Source organism: Chrysemys picta, chromosome 5 (assembly GCF_011386835.1).
Source record: "Chrysemys picta bellii isolate R12L10 chromosome 5, ASM1138683v2, whole genome shotgun sequence".
In the NCBI taxonomy this organism is placed as follows: domain Eukaryota; kingdom Metazoa; phylum Chordata; order Testudines; family Emydidae; genus Chrysemys; species Chrysemys picta.
In genome coordinates this window covers 100,601,908-100,622,978 of record NC_088795.1, presented here as the reverse complement: position 1 = coordinate 100,622,978, position 21,071 = coordinate 100,601,908, and the positions used below count along the sequence as shown (strand labels likewise).

Genomic DNA, 21,071 nt, shown 5'->3' with positions numbered 1-21,071 from the left:
ACACAGTAATAAATAGGAGTGTTGTTTTGATGAAGTATTATGGTATTAAATCACCAAAGTGACAGTAGTCTTATGATGTATGGTAATATGTCCTCAGAATGTCGGTACACTGTAATGCATTACAGTAATGCATCGTCACAGCAACAAGGTATTATGCATATATCACACAAACATCATTAGAGAGATGGAAACTTTATGACACTACTTTTTAAACATGGTTTCAACACAGGAGAGCTGCTTGGGATTTAATATGAGTTAATTTTTTTAAAACTTTAAATCCTCATTCCTCTTTGGGAATGCCTGCACAGCAATCAAAAGTCTGCAGCTGGCCTGTGCCAGCTGACTCAGGCTAAGGGACTGTTTAATTGCAATGTAAACATTCAGGCTCGGGCTCCAGCCCAGGCACTAGGATCCTGCTGACACCACAGTTAGCCCGAGCCCCACAAGCCAGAGCGGGTGTCTACAGTGTAGACATACCCTTTATCTCCTCTTCTCTCTCTCTCATTTCTAGGGTCTCCCCAAGCCTCCACATGCTCAAAATAGTGCTTCTGCTCACTTTCCCACATGTGCAAAGACTCTGACCATATCACCACCATCCTCCAACAAAATCAACCGACTCCCTGATCCCTTCAAAATCCTGTTAAAAAATGCTATCCCTAAAATTCTCGGTAGACTTGCCACAGACTTTTATTATGGCATGTACTCTGTTGTAACTGTGTTGAACTCGTAATAAATAGCAGTACTCCTCGATAATTCTGAATCGAAAGGGAGAGTAGCTTACAAAGGGGCAGACTACATTACTTTTATATCTTATATTCAGTTTTGGTCTTGTTTACACTAAATCCTTTTTGTGAAGAGGAAAAAGTTAGACAATTTTGATATCTTGCCTATTTCATTAACCATCTTCAATGTCTCTTTCAGTTTTAAAGATTTTACTAGTTGTGAGGCTCTTCATCTGAGCTGCCATGCAGAATGTATCTTAACAGAATGGCTTCCAACAGAATGGCACAACTAGAACAGTTTAAAACAAAAAAGCATCCTGAAGTTCTTACTGTGCTTGTCAAAAGTTCTACATCTTCAGTTATGTAGACAGGCATCAGCGTGGATGTTTGCATGATAAGGCCCTGTGTAAGTGAATCTGTTTGATAGTATTGTACAGTCTTAACTGGTACACTGTTAATATCATTTCTTAGCTTCTGAAAACAATTTGCTGAACAGGCGTCTGAAACTTGATTATGAAGAAATCACTCTGTGCTTGAAAGATGTAACTTTGGTTTGGGAAAAAATGCTGAGTACACCAGGAAGGTCAAAGTCAAAAATTGACATGGAAACAATACATTCTGCTGTTGGGCGAGGTAAGCATAGCCTATATTTTTGAAATGGTGGAATTCATGTACAGCTTAATTTTAGAAGTCACTCTAATTGCTTTTCTCTACCAATATCAGTTCTCTCTTATCACCTTATTAAATGGGGGTGTTCACAGTGGTCTAAATAAACAATTGACACTGTCCACTACACATGTGCCGCCCCCATTGATTTTAAATCATGGTTGCAACCATGGAGGTGAGTATAAAGTATGTGACATTCACTTTTAATAAACTTCATCCTAAAGGGAAAAGAGATTTGGACAGCAAAATTGTTGAGCCTGTCTATCTATCCACTGTTAGATAGGCAAGTGACACCAGACCAGTTGATTTATAATTCCAAAATACCAGTGTGAGGCTTCAAGTTTCTAACTTAATTCCTGACCGTGAACAAAATGTCCTTTAAATTGATTTTAGAAAGAAACTCCACCAAAAAAGAAAAAAACGAGGAGGAAAACATGAGATGAATGGCCAAAAAAAAAAAAAAAAGGCAGAATTTAACAAACATATATTATACAACAAATCCTAATTCAAAATGAGTTTTTTCTAGTAACTTTTTACTGTTATACTAAATATATTTATCTGCTTGCTTCAACCAGTATCAGTCTCAGTCAATAATAGAATCTAAATACAAAATATCTTCAATTGTGGAAATGCTGGACTAAATACCTTGTTTATGTGGATGTTGCAGTGTGCACAGCTGTAATTGATATGGGAATAATTTATCAACTATTTGCCCTGAAGGGGATTTAATTGATCTATAATGGTGTATACAGTAGCAATAGATTTATACTGTTGGCCAAAGTCTACTGGCAATTACCTATTCACCCAATTGAAGCTAATGGAATTGCAGGAGCGTAACTGAGAACAGAATCTGGTTCCTTCAGTGACTCCAAAAGCCTGTTTACACCATTTGATGTGTTTTTATTCAGTAACCAAGTTAAAAACACTGAAAGTAGTTTGTGAAAATACTTCCTTTGTACATTGTGCTGTGGTTTTGCTTCAAATATCAGTTTTGCTCTTAACTTGTTCCTACTGAAGTTTCATTATAAAGTAATGATCTGGAGATAACGATGGTCTATTAAAAATACATATCAGAAAAATAATTATTCATTTTAGTTTTTATGTAAGGAAGTACTGTAAAATTGTTCTTGTATATATTTCTTCTAGAGCTAGGCCAATAACAGATTTTTTCAGTTCATGGGCAATTCTGAAAAGTTAAGGAAAATTTTGTTTTGTTTAACAAAACATCTTTGATTTCAACCTTTCAATGTTTTTTTTTTAAATTTAAAATAAAATTAAAAGAAATTTCAAAACACAAAGCTGTTTTGAATAAAAATAATTTTTCTCACAAATATCAAAAATGAAACATTTATGTTTTTCACCCAGTTGAAACAATTGAGTGAAATTGACAAAAGTTGTTTTAGTGTAGCAGAATCTGCATTCCTCTCCCCCCACCTCCCAAAAAAAAAGAAAAAAGTTTTGGTCTGACTTCACTCAGCCCGTATTTGATAATTGAGTTAATTTTGACCTCGTGTATTGACCTCTTCCTATGTTTTAAATATTTACCAAAAGAAACAATAAAAAACACAACTCATAGATTACTCTAAAACTGAACCCTTGATTCCAACACATTTAAGATTAGATTGGAATATCCTTATTTGCATTGAATAGAATCTTATGCTATGAGTAGTCCTATTGACTTCTTAGTGTAAAGTACAATTATGCATGTTGAATAGTAACAGAGCCTAACCCAGTATAATTAGGGCCCTACCAAATTCACAGCCATGAAAAACATGTCACAGACCATGAAATTTGGTCTTTTGCCCTATACTATACAGATTACACAGGGGGGGACCAGTTTTTCTCAAATTGGGGGTCCTGACCTAAAAAGGAGTTGCAGGGAGTTTGCAGGGTTATTTTAGGGGGGAATTGCGGTATTGCCACCCTTACTTCTGCACTGCCTTCAGAGCTGGGTAGAGCCAGAGAGCAGCGGCTGTTGGCCAGATGCCCAGCTCTGAAGGCAGTGCCCCACCAGCAGCAGCACAGAAGTAAGGGTGGTAATAGCATACCATGTCATCCTTAATTCTGCGCTGCTGCTGGCAGCAGCTCTGCCTTCAGAGCTGGGATCCCAGCCAGCAGCCACTGTTCTCTAGCTGCCCAGCTCTGAAAGCAACTCTTCGTGAGCTGAAAGCCAACAGCAGCACAGAAGTAAGTATAGCGGTTCCGCAACCCGCCCTACAATAACCGTGTGGCCCCCCCACAACTCTTTCTTGGGTCAGGACCCCTACAATTATAATACCATGAAATTTCAGATTTAAATAGCTGAAATCATGAAACTTATGATTTTTAAAATCCTACGACCATGAAATTGACCAAAATGGACCGTGAATTTGGTAGGGCCCTAGTTATGATAATACTTTGCACTTCTCTGTCTACAGATTTCAGTGCATTGCAAGTAATTATGAATTAAGCCTCCCATCACCTATGTGATTTGGGAAAGTAGCATTATCTCCTCTTCCAGATGGGGAAAGTGAGGCTTTAAAACATGGTGACACAGCAAGCCTGTAGCAGAAGTAGGAATAGGACACATGTCTCCTAACTGTCAGGCCTGTGTTTTAATCTCTAGATGATGTCTGAATTGCACATGCTGGGTGCTTATGGTGTGCATGAATCCTAATGCACTGTACCTTGTGCCAACCAGAAGGACAACAGTGCAGTTTGTGGTATTAGAAAGTAGTCTATATCAATTCCATCAAAAAGCTTTAAGTTGTGTACTTCAGCTTGGAAAGCTGTGGAGAAGACTAGTAACTTCACAGTTTGACAGTCTTAGGTTGCTTAGAGGCCTATGTGGCTGGTACTTGCGTAAGGAAGCTTGTACTGCAGCTGTTTGTTAATGGTGCTTTTTTCTCAAAATGGATGCATAATGCTAATTTCAGCTTTATGCAGCTGCCAGGCCAACCCCCTGACCAGTGTGCGCCTCCCCTGTTAGGATTTTTATGCTTTGGCAGGTGGGGGAAAGAGGGTACATTTTGCAAACCAGATCAACCTGAATTCCAACTAGGTAGGCGTGCTGCATAGCCAGCTTCTATAGTCTTTCGCAGGGTGTATAACTTGGAATGTTACAGATAATTTCTGTTAGATAGATCTCCCAAGCCTCACTCCTGCTAATACAGTAGAACCTCAGAGTTATGAACACCTCAGGAATGGAGGTTGTTCGTAACTCTGGGGTTCAGAACTCTCAGGTTCTACTGGACTGTTTACTTGAGACATATTTTAACTCGTGTGATTAGAAGAGTAATGTATTTCCCACTCACCCTTATTTTTTCCCCTTTCTTGCAAGGAGTACCACGTCATCACAGGGGTGAGATCTGGAAGTTTTTAGCAGAACAATACCATCTTAAACATCAGTTTCCAAGTAAGCAGCAGCCAAAGGACACTCCCTACAAAGAACTCTTAAAACAATTAACTTCCCAGCAACATGCAATACTTATCGACCTTGGTAAGTCTACAGCAGTATTGTGAAATGAGAACTAAAGTTTCACAACCTTTGGAACCGGAGAATTCTAACAAAGAAAATCACTAGTAAAAATGTTTCTTGGGTTAATAACAGATTATGGGTGAGAAGTGATTTTAATCTGATATAACTGACAATAATTACTTCACATTATTAGCAAATCATTAAATCCATATTTCAAATACAGAAATGTTCTACAATCTCCTCTCATTAGATAGGGCATTAATAAGCACTTTGGTATATGTGATTAATGCAGCTATACTTCAGATATTGACAGGGAGCTGCTAAAGTCAATGGGACAGAAACTGTCAGGGAATCAAATCTGTTTGTAAGAGTTGAGGCTTGTTTAAAAATAGGTGTTTTATTTTGGTAAAACAACTCTCTCTGACGGAAGTTCAAATATCTTGCAAGATATTTATTGAGTCTCACTCAGTTTCTCCTCTAAAATACTATGTATCATGCTGTCTGGAGTGGCTCACGACCAGAATGCCAACCTCCGGGCAGACTGTCAAAAAGCAAGGCAGACACCCCCCCCACCCGGGGTATGTTCTATCATTAGATTTCACCAACCCAGAACCAAATGTGAACTCCCAAAGTAATACAATAGTCTTATAGTGGAGTCACAGACAGCTTCCTTCAACACTCCAGGCTATCTTGCCACCCAGGCAAGCTGGACTATGTGATAAATGGTCACTTACACCAAAAATTACAAAATATTCAGTTTACACTGACTCCCAAGAGACCAGTCACTCACCCAGGTCAGTTTGCACATAGATCTCACACCAAAGACAACGCTATAGAAGTTACTTCCATAGTAAACTAACCAAAGATTTATTAGCTAAGAAAAAGGAATGAGAGTTATTGAGAGGTTAAAGCAGGTAAAAATATATGTACATGTGAGTCACGGTCTGTAATTTCAAAAACAGCAGAGATTGTTGTACTCTGACCGTTTCCTAACAGTCTTTAAGGGCTACCCAGAGTAACTCTGGAGATCTCAAACTTCTTGTTCAGTTATTCTGCTCTGTTAGAATCCAGACCAGTGGTTCTCAACTTATCTATCGTGGCTCACAATGTGTTACCTGGGCCGCAGGGACCGGGTGGCATGGCAGCGGCAGCCCTGCCCCTGACCCCCGCTGTGCAGGGCCAGCCAGCTGCCCACATGCCCAGCCCGCTGGGCACCAGACTCCTGTGGCATGCCTGCCCTGGAGCTTGCGGGGCCGGGCGGCTGCGCCTGACCCCATGGGACCGTCCGGAAGCCCCAGACACCCGCTGCGCAGCTGCCCCGGAGCTCACGGAGCCAGGATGCAGTACTGAACCCCACCATGCTGGGTAACCGGGAACCTGGACCCCACCCCTGGACCCGCAGCTGTGTGCTAATTGGGCCACTGGTTGAGAACCACTGATCCGGACACTCCAGATATGAAGGATTTTTCCTTGTGTCCGATTTATAGCTTATTCTCATAGAAACCAAACTGACAGTCCCCACACAGGTCCCTTCTTCATGTGGAGGGTGAATGCGCTTAAAGACTTTGATCTTTGATTCCATACAATGGCTCATTTGCATTTAATTAACAGAATTTAACATTTTCTTGTCAGACCACCATCATTTTCATTACACAATGTTTTTTTCCTGTTTGATGAGTTACATAGTTACAGAGAAAAGAACAGGAGTACTTGTGGCACCTTAGAGACTAACAAATTTATAACATAACTTATGCATCCGAAGAAGTGGGCTGTAGTCCACGAAAGCTTATGCTCTAATAAATTTGTTAGTCTCTAAGGTGCCACTAGTACTCCTGTTCTTTTTGTGGATACAGACTAACACGGCTGCTACTCTGAAAATAGTTACAGAGGTTTACAATGCAAATGATTGCTTTCGCTTTGCAACATGGGATATTCCATAGCTCAGTGGTCACAGTATCCAGCTAAGAAGTAGGCGACCCCAGTTCAAATCCCTTTTAACCAGGGGAGGGAAAAGCTCAGTGGTTTGAGCACTGACCTGCTAAACCCAGGGTTGTGAGTTCAATCCTCGAGGGGGCCACTTAGGGCTCTGCGGCAAAAATCAGTACTTGGTCCTGCTAGTGAAGGCAGGGGGCTGGACTCGATGACCTTTTGAGGTCCCTTACAGTTCTATGAGATAGGTATATCTCCATATAGCTGAGTGAGAACAATACTTTGCAGCATCCTACAAGCATTTCAGAAAACACTAAACACATTCTTATCAACATAACATCTAACATTTATTTTGATAATGCTAACACACAGGTAAGGAAGACTGGTTTCCAGCTATGAATTTTTAAGTGTTCAGTGAGGCCTGAGGCCTTGGCATGAGCTGGCATCTGGTCTGCCAGCGTCACACTATGGTCAAGGTTTTTAAAAAGAGGAGCCTGGATTAGGTTCTTAAATTCATATCTAGGCACCTGAACAAGCAGCCTGACTTTCAAAGGTGGTGAGCACTCAGCAGTTGCCCTTGGGCTTCATAGGGAGCTATTGAATGTTCAGCACCCTTGTTAGTCAAGCCAGTTACTATGGATTTAGGAGTCTTAACCTTAGGCAAACATTTTAGAAAATCTTTGTCTGTACCCACCTTCCATTTCATTCTTGTATCTCATTTAAAGCTCGTCAGGGTGTTCATAATATCAGGATGAAATACAAGATACTAAGACTAAATTGTGTGAAACTGTTGTTTTAGGGTGGGGTTAAGGAGGAATGATTTGAGCTTATTTTATTAAGAGTGAGAGGGAGTTAAAGGTGACAGTCTTTGGCCACCCAAAAGACATTATTTCATACATATCAGTTCATTTTCCTTTTCCTTTTCTCGGTCCTTGTCAGCATTACTTCTCTCTCTCAAATTGCCAAAATATAACAGTTCCGCCCCAAAACACAAAAGAGGACTAAGCTCAAAAGACTTTGAATCCTAAAAGCATGTGTTCTTTAAGATGTGGATCCCTATTGAACACTATTATGTCGGCGCATTGCCAAGACTGACCTCTTAAGAGCTGTGACCAGCAGCGATGCTCTTCTCCAACCAGCATACCAGCCATGTTCACTCATGAGTCGGCCATTTTGTTTCACAAACTTTGTTAGGCTGCTTTCTTGTCCTCTCCTGGTATTTTCTATTGCAGTCTTTCTCCTCTTTCAACGGTAGTTCCCTACCAACTCCAGCCTCTCCTCCCCACTGGCACTATATACCTTCCACCCAAAAGAGATTTGTTTTTTCTGTTCCGAGATATGTTTCCCTTGACTGTCCCTATCTTCCATGATCCCAGCCACAGGCTTATCCTTACCGTTAGCTGTCTTTCCTCATTGGAACCCAGATATCTTGGGGCATCTACTACTCTTGGAGGAATTCTGTGCCACTTTGCATGCACAGAATTCATGTCCCCTACAGACTACTCTCCCCTCCCACCGCAGAAAATATGTTCTGCCAGGAAGGTGCTGCAATTACACCTTTCGCCCTTCAGGGGCTGCTGTGGCACCAGAAGAGAGGGCAGCCAGCTAAGCCAACTGTGGAGAGGAAGGGGGAGAGGCTGCCTTACTCACAGCTCCTTGCCCCGGGGCCAAGTAAAGATGTACGGGATATAAGGGGGATGGATAGAGCAGGGCATGAGGAGCTGCTGGGGGGGCGGGGGGAGGTCACCTAGACTAGTGGAGGGGCTAGTGGTGGGAACAGATGGGGTGGGATCACAGGAGCTAGTGGGGTGACAGCATTGAGCTAGGGGCTAAATGGGAGTGGGGGTGCAGGGCCACATGGGGCTGCAGGGACCAGGGGGTGCAGGGACATATGGGGACAGGAGAGGATGGTGGGCTGAGTGGGGGTGCAGGATACATAGGGATGGGGGAGCACAGGTAGCTGAGTGGGGGTACAGGGACAATTGGGGCTGGAGGGAGACGGGTTGGCTATGTGGGGATGCAGGGACACGTGAGGATGGGGGGAGGAGCGGTGGCTGAGTGGGGATGCAGGGACATACAAGGACAGATGTGCTTGACTAAGTGGGAGAGGCTAGGGGTCAGCCAGGGTCTGCACGGGGGAGGCTCCCCAACTCCCTAACAGTCCCTCCCCCACAAAAAACCCTCTGTTGCATACTTTTCCCACGCGCACCCAACAACTTTCCAAGATCACACCCAGGCTCCTTCTCAGCAATTACGTCCCTCAGCTCCTCTGTTACCCCCCACCCCCTTCTTCCCCCAGCCTTTGCACTGCTTTTGAGGGGTGCAGGAAATACGTTTCTGTATTGTAGTTTAAATTAATTTGCATTCAGAGTTCAGTATTACTATGCCTAGTAAGGAATCTGTTTGTCAAAAAACATTTCCTGAATCTTTTTTGTTGTCTGTATTGTTACAGGAATACTTGCTGATAGATATTCGAAAATAAATTACAATATAATCAGGCCAGTTTCAATTATTTTGGTATTATTTTAACAAATAAAATATGCAGAATTTTGAAATATTGTGCACAGAATTTTTTGGCATGGAATTCCCCCGGGAGTAATCTGCTAGGGGCTGAAGGGCAATTAAAATTTTGCCTACATAGCCATAATTACTTGGTGTGTTGTGGCTTGTAGCCCTGTTGAAAACATATTAGAATTCAAATAAATATTCTCCTTTTTCCTCCTAGATATTGTTTTAATGCAGTGTACAGTCTCAAACACAAACATTTAATCTATTTTTCTAAGAAGAGTCCCAACTATTCCTTGGTTGTAATCCCTGATTAACTCTAAGACTAAAGAACATGCATTGAATTCTACAATAATAAATGAATAAACTGGTCCTGTATTTCAGAGTACTATGGAAGGAGAATGTGGTTTATGGTTTGGTTTTTTTCACGTGTCCATGAAAGAATAATCTTTAGGATCGATTACTAAAAATTGTAATGAAACTGTTGTCATTTATGGAAGGCATGAATTGTAAATAGCTAACCAACTGTCATTTGGTTAATTGGTTAAAACTTGAGGGAAAATAGGTACAACTTTTTGCTTTAATCTAAATGACTAATACACGTTGTGCATTTTAGATGATGTTTGGTAATCCTAAAGAGGTAGCACATAGCTAACCTAGTGGACCTCATATTTATTATTATTATTATTAGTCCAATAAAGATTTTTTGTAGAATAGTAATTTAGCTGAGAGCAATAGGGGCTAAACTGCTGCATTAAACCTCAGCTCCATGTTAGGGAGATGCACTCACCACTCCAGCAAGAGCACCTGCGAGGCACTGTGCCTCATACAAGGTCGATGCTTTCAGGAGTGGCAAGAAAGCATGGCTGCTGAAGAGGGTGTAACATTTTCTCCGTCTGCCCCTATCTAATATCACTGGCTTGTGTGGAATAGGTTGGCCATGGCCTGATTCTTCATATAGAAGTTGTCATCGATACAGTATACAGTCTTTGCCCTCTCTGAGAGGTTGGGCACAACTGAGCCTTCAGATTCTGACCCTGCAATTGGATCTTTTTATTTTTATTTTTTTGCATCAGCACAGAGCCGTATTCAACCCCTTGTGGGATTGGGGCCCTAGGTTGGTTTCCCCAGTAACCAAGTATTATGGTAAAATTGTGTTTGAGACTAATAAAATCAGTAAACTTTGGCAATAATATGCATGTGGGAAGACAAACTACAATTCTTTGTATAGAGAGTATAACTGAATGAACTATACTTTAAACCTAGAATCAGGCCATTTTAAATGTACTACAGACTTTCACCAGAAGTAGTTGGGTATGAGGAGGTTTTACATCCTTTCCTGAAATACAGTAGAACCTCAGAGTTATGAACACTTCGGGAATGGAGGTTATTTGTAACTCTGAAAAAAACATCATGGTTCTTCCAAACGTTTGCAACCGAACGTTGACTTAATACAGCTTTGAACTTTACTAGGTAGAAGAAAAATGCTGCTTTCCCTTTATTTTTTAGTAGTTTAGGTTTAACACAGCACTGTACTGTATTTTTTGGGGGGGGGGGGGGGGGGATGGGGGTCTTTGCTGCTGCCTGATTGCATATTTCTGGTTCCAAATGAAGTGTTTGGTTGACTGATCAGTTTGTAACTCTGGTGTTCATAACTCTGAGGTTCTACTGTAAGAGATTATCTTAGTGGTTAGGGTTGTACCTGAACAACTCCATGTGTAGACAAGCTCTTACTTGTGAGGAACAGAGGTAAATTCCTTCAGCAGAGGCAGGTGAGCTTACACAGGTACCAAGCTGTGAGGGAATTAGCTAGGATTAGTTAAAGTGACACACATGTTGTATGGTAGAGAAGAATGTTTCCTCTCCCCTCTAGTTGGTGGATGGCCACACTTGCATCTACTACAAAGAGCTTAGCGTTCTTCGGAAAAGTGGAGAGAGATGGTTAATTACTAATAAAGGAGAGAGAATCTGACTAAATATTTTTTGTTATATTACAAAGCTGTTTGGTTTATGGCTGATAGTAAAAAGCCAAAAGCCCATTAAAATGAGGACATTTTTGTGCAGGGTTTTTGGCTGACGTAGATTTGATCATGATATTACTTCTACGGCTGCCAACTGACTGCTTGCAATTCACATTATGAGTATTTAAATATTTGTGTTACCCAGTGCCACTGCTCTGTCACAGCCAGTGCTGAGGATTATTAGCCTATCGCATTCCTACATTTAGCAGCACAAAAAATAAGAAAAAAGAAAAAGAATATAGAGCACTTCCGGTTGTACAGTTTGTTGGCTGAGCAGTGGCCATTGATCTGCCTTTAATAACTTTTAAGAATGGTCCCAATGTGACACTTCCCAGCGGTACCTAGTGTTGTGAGGCACCACCTGTCCTTAGCATCAGGAAGCCTTGGCTGTGCCTGCCCTGGTCAGCTCCCCATCTTCACCGGCCACAGGCAACACACAAGCACTCTACTCTATACCTCGCAGGACCCACTGTCCCTCTGCACATAGGCGGCAAGTTATATGGGCACGTGGTGCCCGTGCTCCACCAATATTCAGGAACGTGGGCCCGGCTCCACCAATGTTTGGGCTGTCCATAGGATAGACTGGGGCAACTGCCCGGGGCCCTGTGTGTTGGGGAACCCCGTGCTTCAGGGGGATTTGGGGTCCAGGGCAGCCTGAGAGATAGCGGGGGGCTTGGCACCGGCAGCAGGGAGCGGCCTGGCCCCAGCCTGCTCTGCCTCTTCCCCGCCTCTTCCTGCCCCTGCTTCGCCCCCTCATGCCCCCATTCCATCCCTTCCCCCACAAGTCCCCACCCCCGCCACACCTCTTTCCAGCTTCCGCCCTCTCCTAACACATGTTCTAGACTGAGCCTAGAGTTAATTAACAAGATACTCTCATGTCTAACCAAGTATTGCTGATCCAAAATCCTTGCAGTGCTTTATAGCAGGTAGGCTATGACCCTTCTTCCATGAGGCAGGCATGCTGTCAGTTGCCTTCTAGGTGAAGGTGTTTCTTTGAACTCCAAGATGTACCACACCAATCCTTTGTCTGGATTCATTAACAGGGCAGCTCCCTACTGTTTGTTTGGTCCTGTAGATCAGTGGTTCTCAACCAGGGGTACACAGAGGTCTTCCAGGGGATACATCATCTTATCTAGATATTTGCCTAATTCTATAAGTTACATAAAAAGCACTATTGAAGTCAGTACAAACTCAAATTTCATACAATGACTTGTTTATACAGCTTTATATATTATACACTGACATGTACGTACAATATTTATATTCCAATTTTATTTTATAATTATATGGTAAAAATGAGAAAGTAAGCAATTTTTCAGTAATAGTGTGCTGTGACACTAGTATTTTTCTGTCTGATTTTGTAAGCAAGTACACCTCTACCCCGATATAACACGACCTATATATCACACGAATTCGGACATACCGCGGTAAAGCAGAGCGCCGGAGGGGCGGGGCTGCGCACTCCGGCGGATCAAAGCAAGTTCGCTAGAACACTATAAGATTTTTTTGGCTCCCGAGGACAGCGTTATATCGGGGTAGAGGTGTAGTTTTTCAGTGAGGTGAAACTTGGGGTATGCAAAACAAATCAGACTCCTGAAAGAGGTACAATAGCCTGGAAAGGTTGAGACCCTCTGCTGTAGATTTCCTCTCCTGTAAATTTTGCAATCTCTCAATTTGCACCTGGATCAGTTTGCAAAATAGCATACACTGAGAGACATACAATACACAAATGGCCAGAAAGGGAGATAGGTGTATGCAGTGTTGTAGCCACGTCAGCACCAGGATATTAGAGAAACAAAGTGGTTGTGGTAATATTGGACCAACTATATGTGTCAGTTACGTCCTGCCTGACAGGAACATTTCCAAGGTATGTCACCTCTCGGTGACCTGACTTAACTCTAAGATCTTAAGAGCATAATTTTCAGTATAGATACCCAACTCTTTAAGGATTATCTATATGTACATCTCACAATGATTGTGTCGACCAGTGAGCAACTGACTCTTGGTAGAGACCTCACATGCCACCTTTGGTGAACTATTATGCAGATATCCAACCCAGGGGATCCCTCTAAAACCCTGTACAATCCCTGTTTCCTCTGCCAGTTGGCACCAAGGGGTACCTGGGTCATGCCCCAGTGTGACACAGATAGGCTAAGAATAGAGAAGGGAATATAGGCTTCAGTGATCTTATTTGAAATCAACTCTAGCTAGTCAGTTCCACAGTATGAAGGTGGGTTTTTTTGGGAGGGGGGTTGGCTAGCCTTTCCTGTAGTTAGTCAATAGTGCATAGGATGTCTCACCAGCGGACTTTTGGGGCTTGATGGTTCAGTAGTCTACAGGTCTTTTGCCCCATGCTAATAAAAGTGTGTGCGCACACACTGTCTCTTCATGGTCTCAGTTATATGCTCAGATATATAAAACAAATGCATGTCCTGGCAAAAGTAGTAATTGTGCGCTTTTGCATAAATTCAGTCGTTAACGTTTTCAAGCTGTATGAGAAAGCTGTATCTGAAAGATGGACCAAGCCCTAAAACTTTAGTAAGATGAACCAAGAAAACTAAATACTCCTAAGGAGAGAGGTAAAAAAAATGTTGTGAACAGGCAAGCAGCAACAGCTGGACAGGTAGTTACAGAGAATTTGCATGTTTCAACTAGCATTTCTCTAGGCTATCAGATATGTTTATCTGAAATAGATCTTCAAGAATTCTTGTGTAAGAATGCATAGCTGTGTGGTGGAACCTGTGTGTTCTGAGGACAAGAGCGATTTTCTCAACATGTAGCTTAAAATTTTTATTAAAGCTAATGTTTAAAAAATTATATAATACATAGGTTGAGAAAAGAGTGTCTGTACATCTGGGTATAGTGCTTAGATTATCCACAAATACAGAGTTTGTTTTTCAAGGCATATGATACATAAAGTACATAATCAGCAATAACCCAAATTTAGGTGAATAGATTTAATGATACAGTTTAGATACACCTCTACGCCGATATAACATGATCCGATATAACATGAATTTGGATATAACGCGGTAAAGCAGTGCTCTGGGAGGGTGGGGCTGCGCACTCCGGCGGATCAAAGCAAGTTCGATATAACGTGGTTTCACCTATAACGTAGTAAGATTTTTTGGCTCCCGAGGACAGCGTTATATCGGGGTAGAGGTATATTAGAATCTGAATACTCGGGTACATCACTCATGAAAAGTTGTACAGAGAATTGGTTGTGGAAAGCAAAATATATCAATAAGTGGAGATTGTCCCTCAGTAATTGAGAATTAGGTTGGTTGTCCCTGAGGAAAGTATTTGTTACTTTCCTGACTCTGCTTCTCATCAGCACTCCAGCTCATCCCTCCTGGTATTGCTGGGCCATGGCTCTTGCCATTCTCTGCCCACATGCAGTAGCAGCCCACTGGAAGATGCCGGCCTTTTCTCCCTCCCTGTGTTGCAGCTGGCAATGTGAGTAGTTCATGCCCCCACTCCTGAGCAGGTGCACAGTCAGGCTCATAGTTAAGACTAATGAGCAGCACAAGAAGTGCCAATGAATTCACGGAATTGAAAAGTAAAGCTAACTATGAGTAAGGGTGTCGGAATCTGACCTTGTCAGAGCTGGAATAGTGAAGAAAGACAAATCCTTGTTGATGTTAACCTTGCCTAAGAAAACAAGGTTCAAAAGGACGTGAATTGTATTAAACAATGCCCAGTGTGCAGCTAGACACTGAAGACTCTGCATTGACAGCACAGCTGCCATGAATCAATATAATACAGTTCAGCTGGAGCATCCTGTTAAAATAAATAAAATAAAAATAAATTAATGGAGATATCCTATCTCCTAGATCTGGAGGGGACCTTGAAAGGTCATCGAGTCCAGCCCCCTGCCTTCATTAGCAAGTACTGATTTTGCCCCAGATCCCTAGGTGGCCCCCTCAAGGATTGAACTCACAACCCTGGGTTTAGCAGGCTAAATATGGTGAAACACTGGAATGCGTTACCTAGGGAGGTGGTGGAGTCTCCTTCCTTGGAGGTTTTTAAGGCCCGGCTTGACAAAGCCCTGGCTGGGATGATTTAGCTGGGAATTGGTCCTGCTTTGAGCAGGGGGTTGGACTAGATGACCTCTTGAGGTCCCTTCCAACTCTGATATTCTATGATTCTATGATTCTAATGCTCAAACCACTGAGCTATTTCCCCCCCGTTGTGATTATGGATTAGTAGAAATATTTAAATATTTGTCTCTCATTCTGAGGTCACACTGAATTGTACAGTGGTACAGCCATTGTTATCAGAACCATCAGATGATCACTGTCTACTTGAAATGTATTTGTATTGGTATTGCGGTAATGATTAGGACCCCATTGTGCTAGGCACTGTATAAATATGGAACAAAAAATCAGTCCCTGCCCCAAGGAGCTTAGACTCTGCTCAATTAAAAAAATGTAGAATCATGTACTGCACCTGCCTCAGTTTCTCTGCCATTTTTTTAAATTGTTTTTTTAATCACATTTTCCTGTTTTGGGTTTTTAAAAAACATCTTTTCCCTCTTGTTCTGTGAAGAATCTATACAAACTGAGGGGCCAATCCTGCAAAGACTTACACATAAGCATCTCTGCTCACCCTAGAGCCACGAGGTTCATTTGATGTAGGTCCTGATCCTCCAAAGTCTTAACTGGCTAGTCAAGGGGGATAATCTGAGATTGTCTCGCTTGTGGATTTGACAGCACTTTGTGTATGAACAAAATAAACTAAAAATTAGAGGATTTTTTTGGTCTCATCTTTCAGTTACAGAACTCTTAGGAGTTTGTTGTAGCTTCAGTACATTTTTAAAAAAAAATCAGTCTACTTAACTTTAAGATTACTTATATTTTGCCTTTCATGGGACTTGATTCAAAGCCTATTGAAGTCAATGGGAGACTTCTGACCCAAAATGCACGAGTGAATGTGGAACAAATAACTGGATTTACATTCACTTTTTTCTCCTGCTGAGCTTGTTGGCTTGTGGCTTTTTGGTGCTACAGTGTAGGGATGTGCCATGTTCAGAGGTAAATGCCTGCAGTATTCTTGCTGCTCCCAAACTTACCAACTTCAAGCATTCAAAAATCACAAGATTAGTTTAAAAATCAGTATTTTTCAAAAATAAATGTAGGGTTTTTTATTATTTACCTTTTAGTATCTGAGCCTTTAAGGGTGCATTTAGATCACATTTTAAAGCTTTTTCTCTACAGTTATGAGGGCCACAAACTTTTTTGTTTTAAGGAAAAGCTGATTTTCATCTAATTACAGGACTCCAGCAGCAGCTAGAGCTTTAAAAAATACACCAAATAGTGAGATTAGCAACATTGCTTCCAGCCCACCCACTCCTTTTTCAGGACCCCTTTGTACTGGATTTTTTCCAGACCCCAATTTATACCTTCTCCCTGAATGACTTATGCCAGAGGGGCCTTGCTGCTGACAGAGAGAGGCTACACGGGTCTCTCGTCAGAATGTATTAGAATAACTTCTAGCTTAGGCAAAGAAGTCCCTGCAGAAAAATGCAAGCTGCTCTTTCGCTTGGGAAGCTAATCACACTGCCTCTGCAGCGCTCAATTCCTTAACAGCCTTGGCAGCCATGAGACCAGACTCAGAAATAATCAAATGCAGGTTTTTCACTTGGTAGCTCAGAGCACTAACCAGAATGCAGGAAGAACCAGCCCCAGGCTTTGTCTTTTTGAAAAAAGAGCCCTGATGCTATCTGCCAGCACACCTCCAGCAGGAGCAATACAGCAACATTCCAGAAGCTGAAGGGTGGGGTGATATTTAACAAGCGGGCAACTACAAAAGACACTTCACTTGCCCTGGAACAAAAGAAGTATTAAAACTTCCTCTGAATTCAGATAACTTGTTGGGGGGAAATCTCATGGTTGTTTTTTATTCTTCCAAAAAGGTAAATGTTCTGTTTCTGAAACACCTGTTAATATTCTGTGAACATTAGACCTTCAATGTGATCATTTACATACTGATAGGAATCTGTAGGGAAAGTTCAATAAAATGGCTCTGTTTGCTAAAAAAACTGATTTTAATTGATAATTGAGTAGAGGGGGGAAGTGGTGGTCCTGTTTGCTTTAGGTTTAGAGGATCAGATTCTTATCATTGCATCACTGTAAATATGAAGTTTACACCACTGACTTCAATTTATGATTGAGAAACTGAGATCAGAATCTGGCCCAGATAGCTGAGCATTGGTCTAAGACTTCTTTATTTGGACCCCAGCAGTTGTCCATAAGCCATGTCTTTTTTTAAATTACAAAAATATATATTTCTAAGGTACAAAAGCTCTCCTTGCCTTATATAATAAATTCAACAATGTCAGCATTGAAAGTTGACTTTAAAAGATTGTTTGTTTAACTTGGTAACCTAGCAAGCTTGTTTTGTTTTGTTTAAAGTTCGAATTGCTAACCTCAGTTGTTTTCACAGGACGCACCTTTCCAACACATCCTTATTTCTCAGCACAACTGGGAGCTGGGCAGCTGTCACTCTACAATATTTTGAAGGCCTATTCTCTTCTGGACCCGGAAGTAGGGTATTGCCAGGGCCTTAGTTTTGTAGCAGGAGTTCTGCTGCTTCATATGACTGAAGAAGATGCTTTTAAGATGTTGAAGTTTCTTATGTTTGACATGGGCCTAAGGAAACAGTATCGTCCCGACATGACTATTTTACAGGTATTTGTATTTATGCCTCTGTAAAAAGGATGCTGCTAATAATAGCAATATAATTTGTTAGTGATGTGATTGTCAGATTCTGCTTTTTGACTCCACTCCAGAATCACTAAAGAGGAGAAGGGGCGCTATAAAGAGGATTAGATCTTAAAGAGATTTATGTTTCAGTTTGAGAGAGGCCATTGGGAAATTATGAAAAACACACACAACTCTGTTGCTTATGACTAATTTACATTCAAGTAGCCCTTGTATGAAAGTGTCTTCAGGTAGCCCTGCATAGTTTGCTATTGTAGGGAGAAAATACAGGGAACCCTGAAACAGGGAGCATTACCTCTGCCAGCTTAGGGGTGAGAGGGATGGTTAATGTGGGCAATCATGAAGTGCTACCCACTGAGTCACTGAAAAGGCTCCAGGTTACTTTAGTTTCTTATAAGTGTGTTTGAACATTAATTGGTAGATATTTTTCACTCCTTCTTTCTCATGAGAAAGTGTAGCATGAGCTTTGTTCTTATAACTTCCAGCTAGTCTGTTATTCTTAGTCAGTTCTTCATTTCTCTTTCTCTTCTTTGCAGATCCAGATGTATCAACTTTCCAGACTTCTTCACGATTACCATAGAGATCTCTACAATCACTTGGAGGAGCATGAGATTGGCCCTAGTCTCTATGCTGCTCCCTGGTTTCTGACCATGTTTGCCTCTCAGTTTCCCCTGGGATTTGTTGCCAGAGTGTTCGGTAACTCTTCATAAAAATACCTTTCTGGTCTTCTTGAAACTGTGTTTGCATTGCTACAGGTTCCAGCCTGTTTCATACACCTAAGACAATATTTATCCTATTTTTGATTAATAGTCCCTTCCACTGATGTATTGTGTAGTGACAAAAGTCAACTTATAGGCAGTGAAGTGTGGAGTTTATAGCAAAATGCTGTTCAGAGACAGTAGAAGGTTGGAACTGGCTGTCTTGTCTCTTCACCTCTATTGTTAATTTTTTTCTCTTTGGATTTCCTCATTCTTCTCATTTCAGCTGAGTGCTATAATACTTCCCAATTACTGAGCCTTCCTGCGTTCATTAAGTTGGAAATCCCACTTCAGCAATGTCCCAGGCTTTCCCTTCACAAAGGAATGCTGGCATTGCTGCAGTGAGGCTATACCAACATTGTTCTGTGCTGTATAATCATGCTAACTTTAGCCTGCTTTGCTCCTGAAGTATTCAGTGTGGATCTAATCTTTTCATTTAACATCTGGTCGGACACTTTCTGAGATTTTACACTGTTCTGCTTGCCTGACTCCAGACCCATCATTGCCCATTCTCTTGCAGGCATTACATCTGTTGTTGATGTAACTATTCCTTATATATTTTCAAGGTTCACCAGTATTCCATATGCACTAATCCTCTCATATCTTATTTCTGGTGTCCCTTTGTTATAATAGTAACTGTTAGATTTTTGTCCGTCCCTTCAATTTAGCTTGCATAAATGAACTCATAGAGCCTGTTCCCTCTCATCCCCTTTTACTGACATCACAGAGTTCTGCGTACAAGTGGTGAGTAGGTCTCTCTGTCTTTCTCTTTACACCTTCGGGCAAGACTACACTACCGTGTTACATCGGTGCTGCAGCACATCTGGTGAAGATGCACTATGCCGATGGGCGAGCGCTTTCCCATCGGCATAATTACTCCACCTCCGCAAGGGGTGGAAGCTATGTCAACGGGAGAGAGTCTCCCAACAACGTAGTGTAGTATGGACACTGTTTTAAGTCGATGTAACTTACACCGCTCAGGGGGGTGTTGTTTTCACACCCCTGAATGAGGTAAGTTATATCGACTTAAGTGGTAGTGTAGATCTGTTGACTTTCTGTACGTTGCTTCCACCCTGACTTCAACATTCTGAATCCTGGATCAATCTCTTCGATCCTTTGTATTAGAACTTGTGGTCCATCTCTTTCATCAGCATTTTCTCTTTCCAATATCTCCCAATGAATATGGGGCTAGATATTCTAGGAGCTATTTGCCTAACATTTTATTATTAGGTGAACAAGACCAGTATTGTCACACAGTGGTCTAGGAATACAATACAATACATACTCAAGAGGGGCACGAAACCAGGCAATTGGTGTCCCATGACTAAATCAGTATACCCATAAATGGGTGGCTCAACTAACTATACATACATATTGAAATAAAAAGTGTGTTTTTGCCTGGATCACTGTAGTGGAGCCATGCTTAGATGAATGACTTGCCTCACTAAGAATAAATACAGTGGCCAAAAGTTAATAAGACACAACACTTATTTCAACCAAATTGGTTGCTTGCTTAGGGCAGTGGTTCTCACCAAGGGTACGTGTACCCCTGGGGTACATCAACTCATCTAGATATTTGCCTAGTTTTACAACAGGCTACATAAAAATCACTAGTGAAGTCAGTGCAAACTAAAATTTCATACAGACAATGGCTTGTTTATACTGCTATATATACTGTACACTGATATGGAAATACAATATTTATATTCCAGTTGATTTATTTAGTAATTATATGGTAAAAATGAGAAAATAAGCAATTTTTCAGTAAGAGTGTGCTATGACACTTGTATTTTTATGTCTGATTTTGTAAGCTAGTAGTTTTTAAGTGAGGTAAAACTTGGGGGTATGCAAGACAGATCAGACTCCTGAAAGGGGTACAGTAGTCTGGAGAGCGACTGGCTTAGGCAGTAGGCAGGAGCTGATGCATGTAAGATTCAAGGAGACAGTATAGCACAGAGGTGCTATATATCCTAGAAATACATTAGCTTCACGGCACAAAGAAACACATCGAGAGAAACATACAATCAAGCATTGTTTTCAGAGCATAGGAATTGTTGTAAAATCAGTGGTCCACATACTCCAGTATGCTTGCGTCCAAAATTGTCTGGGCCAGCTGCTTCTGAAAGTGGTGCAAAAAACCTTTCAGTCACAGTTATGGAACAACTTCTCCACAGGGAAAGTTTCTTCCTAAATAACATTTAGTTAGTTAGAGATTGGGTGATGCCCTGAAGAATAACCCTGGCTATTTTAATAATGGCTATTAAGTAAAATTTTCAAAAGCACCTAAGTCC

The 21,071-nt window shown here is 41.4% G+C and overlaps 1 protein-coding gene across 28 annotated transcripts in view; it reads left to right on the top strand.

Moving 5' to 3' along the window:
- TBC1D1 (TBC1 domain family member 1) overlaps positions 1 to 21,071 on the top strand; it is a 177,663-nt gene that overhangs the window by 141,998 nt on the left and 14,594 nt on the right. For all 28 annotated transcript variants that reach the window (XR_010601514.1, XR_010601515.1, XR_006172851.2 and 25 more), the window contains 4 exons: positions 1,194 to 1,355; positions 4,708 to 4,866; positions 17,745 to 17,989; positions 18,559 to 18,718. Coding sequence is in view for 23 of the 28 variants with exons in the window: in XM_008169957.4 (XP_008168179.2) it covers positions 1,194 to 1,355; positions 4,708 to 4,866; positions 17,745 to 17,989; positions 18,559 to 18,718 (726 nt within the window). In the remaining 5 variants the exon portion in view is untranslated. The remainder of the gene's footprint in view (positions 1 to 1,193; positions 1,356 to 4,707; positions 4,867 to 17,744; positions 17,990 to 18,558; positions 18,719 to 21,071) is intronic.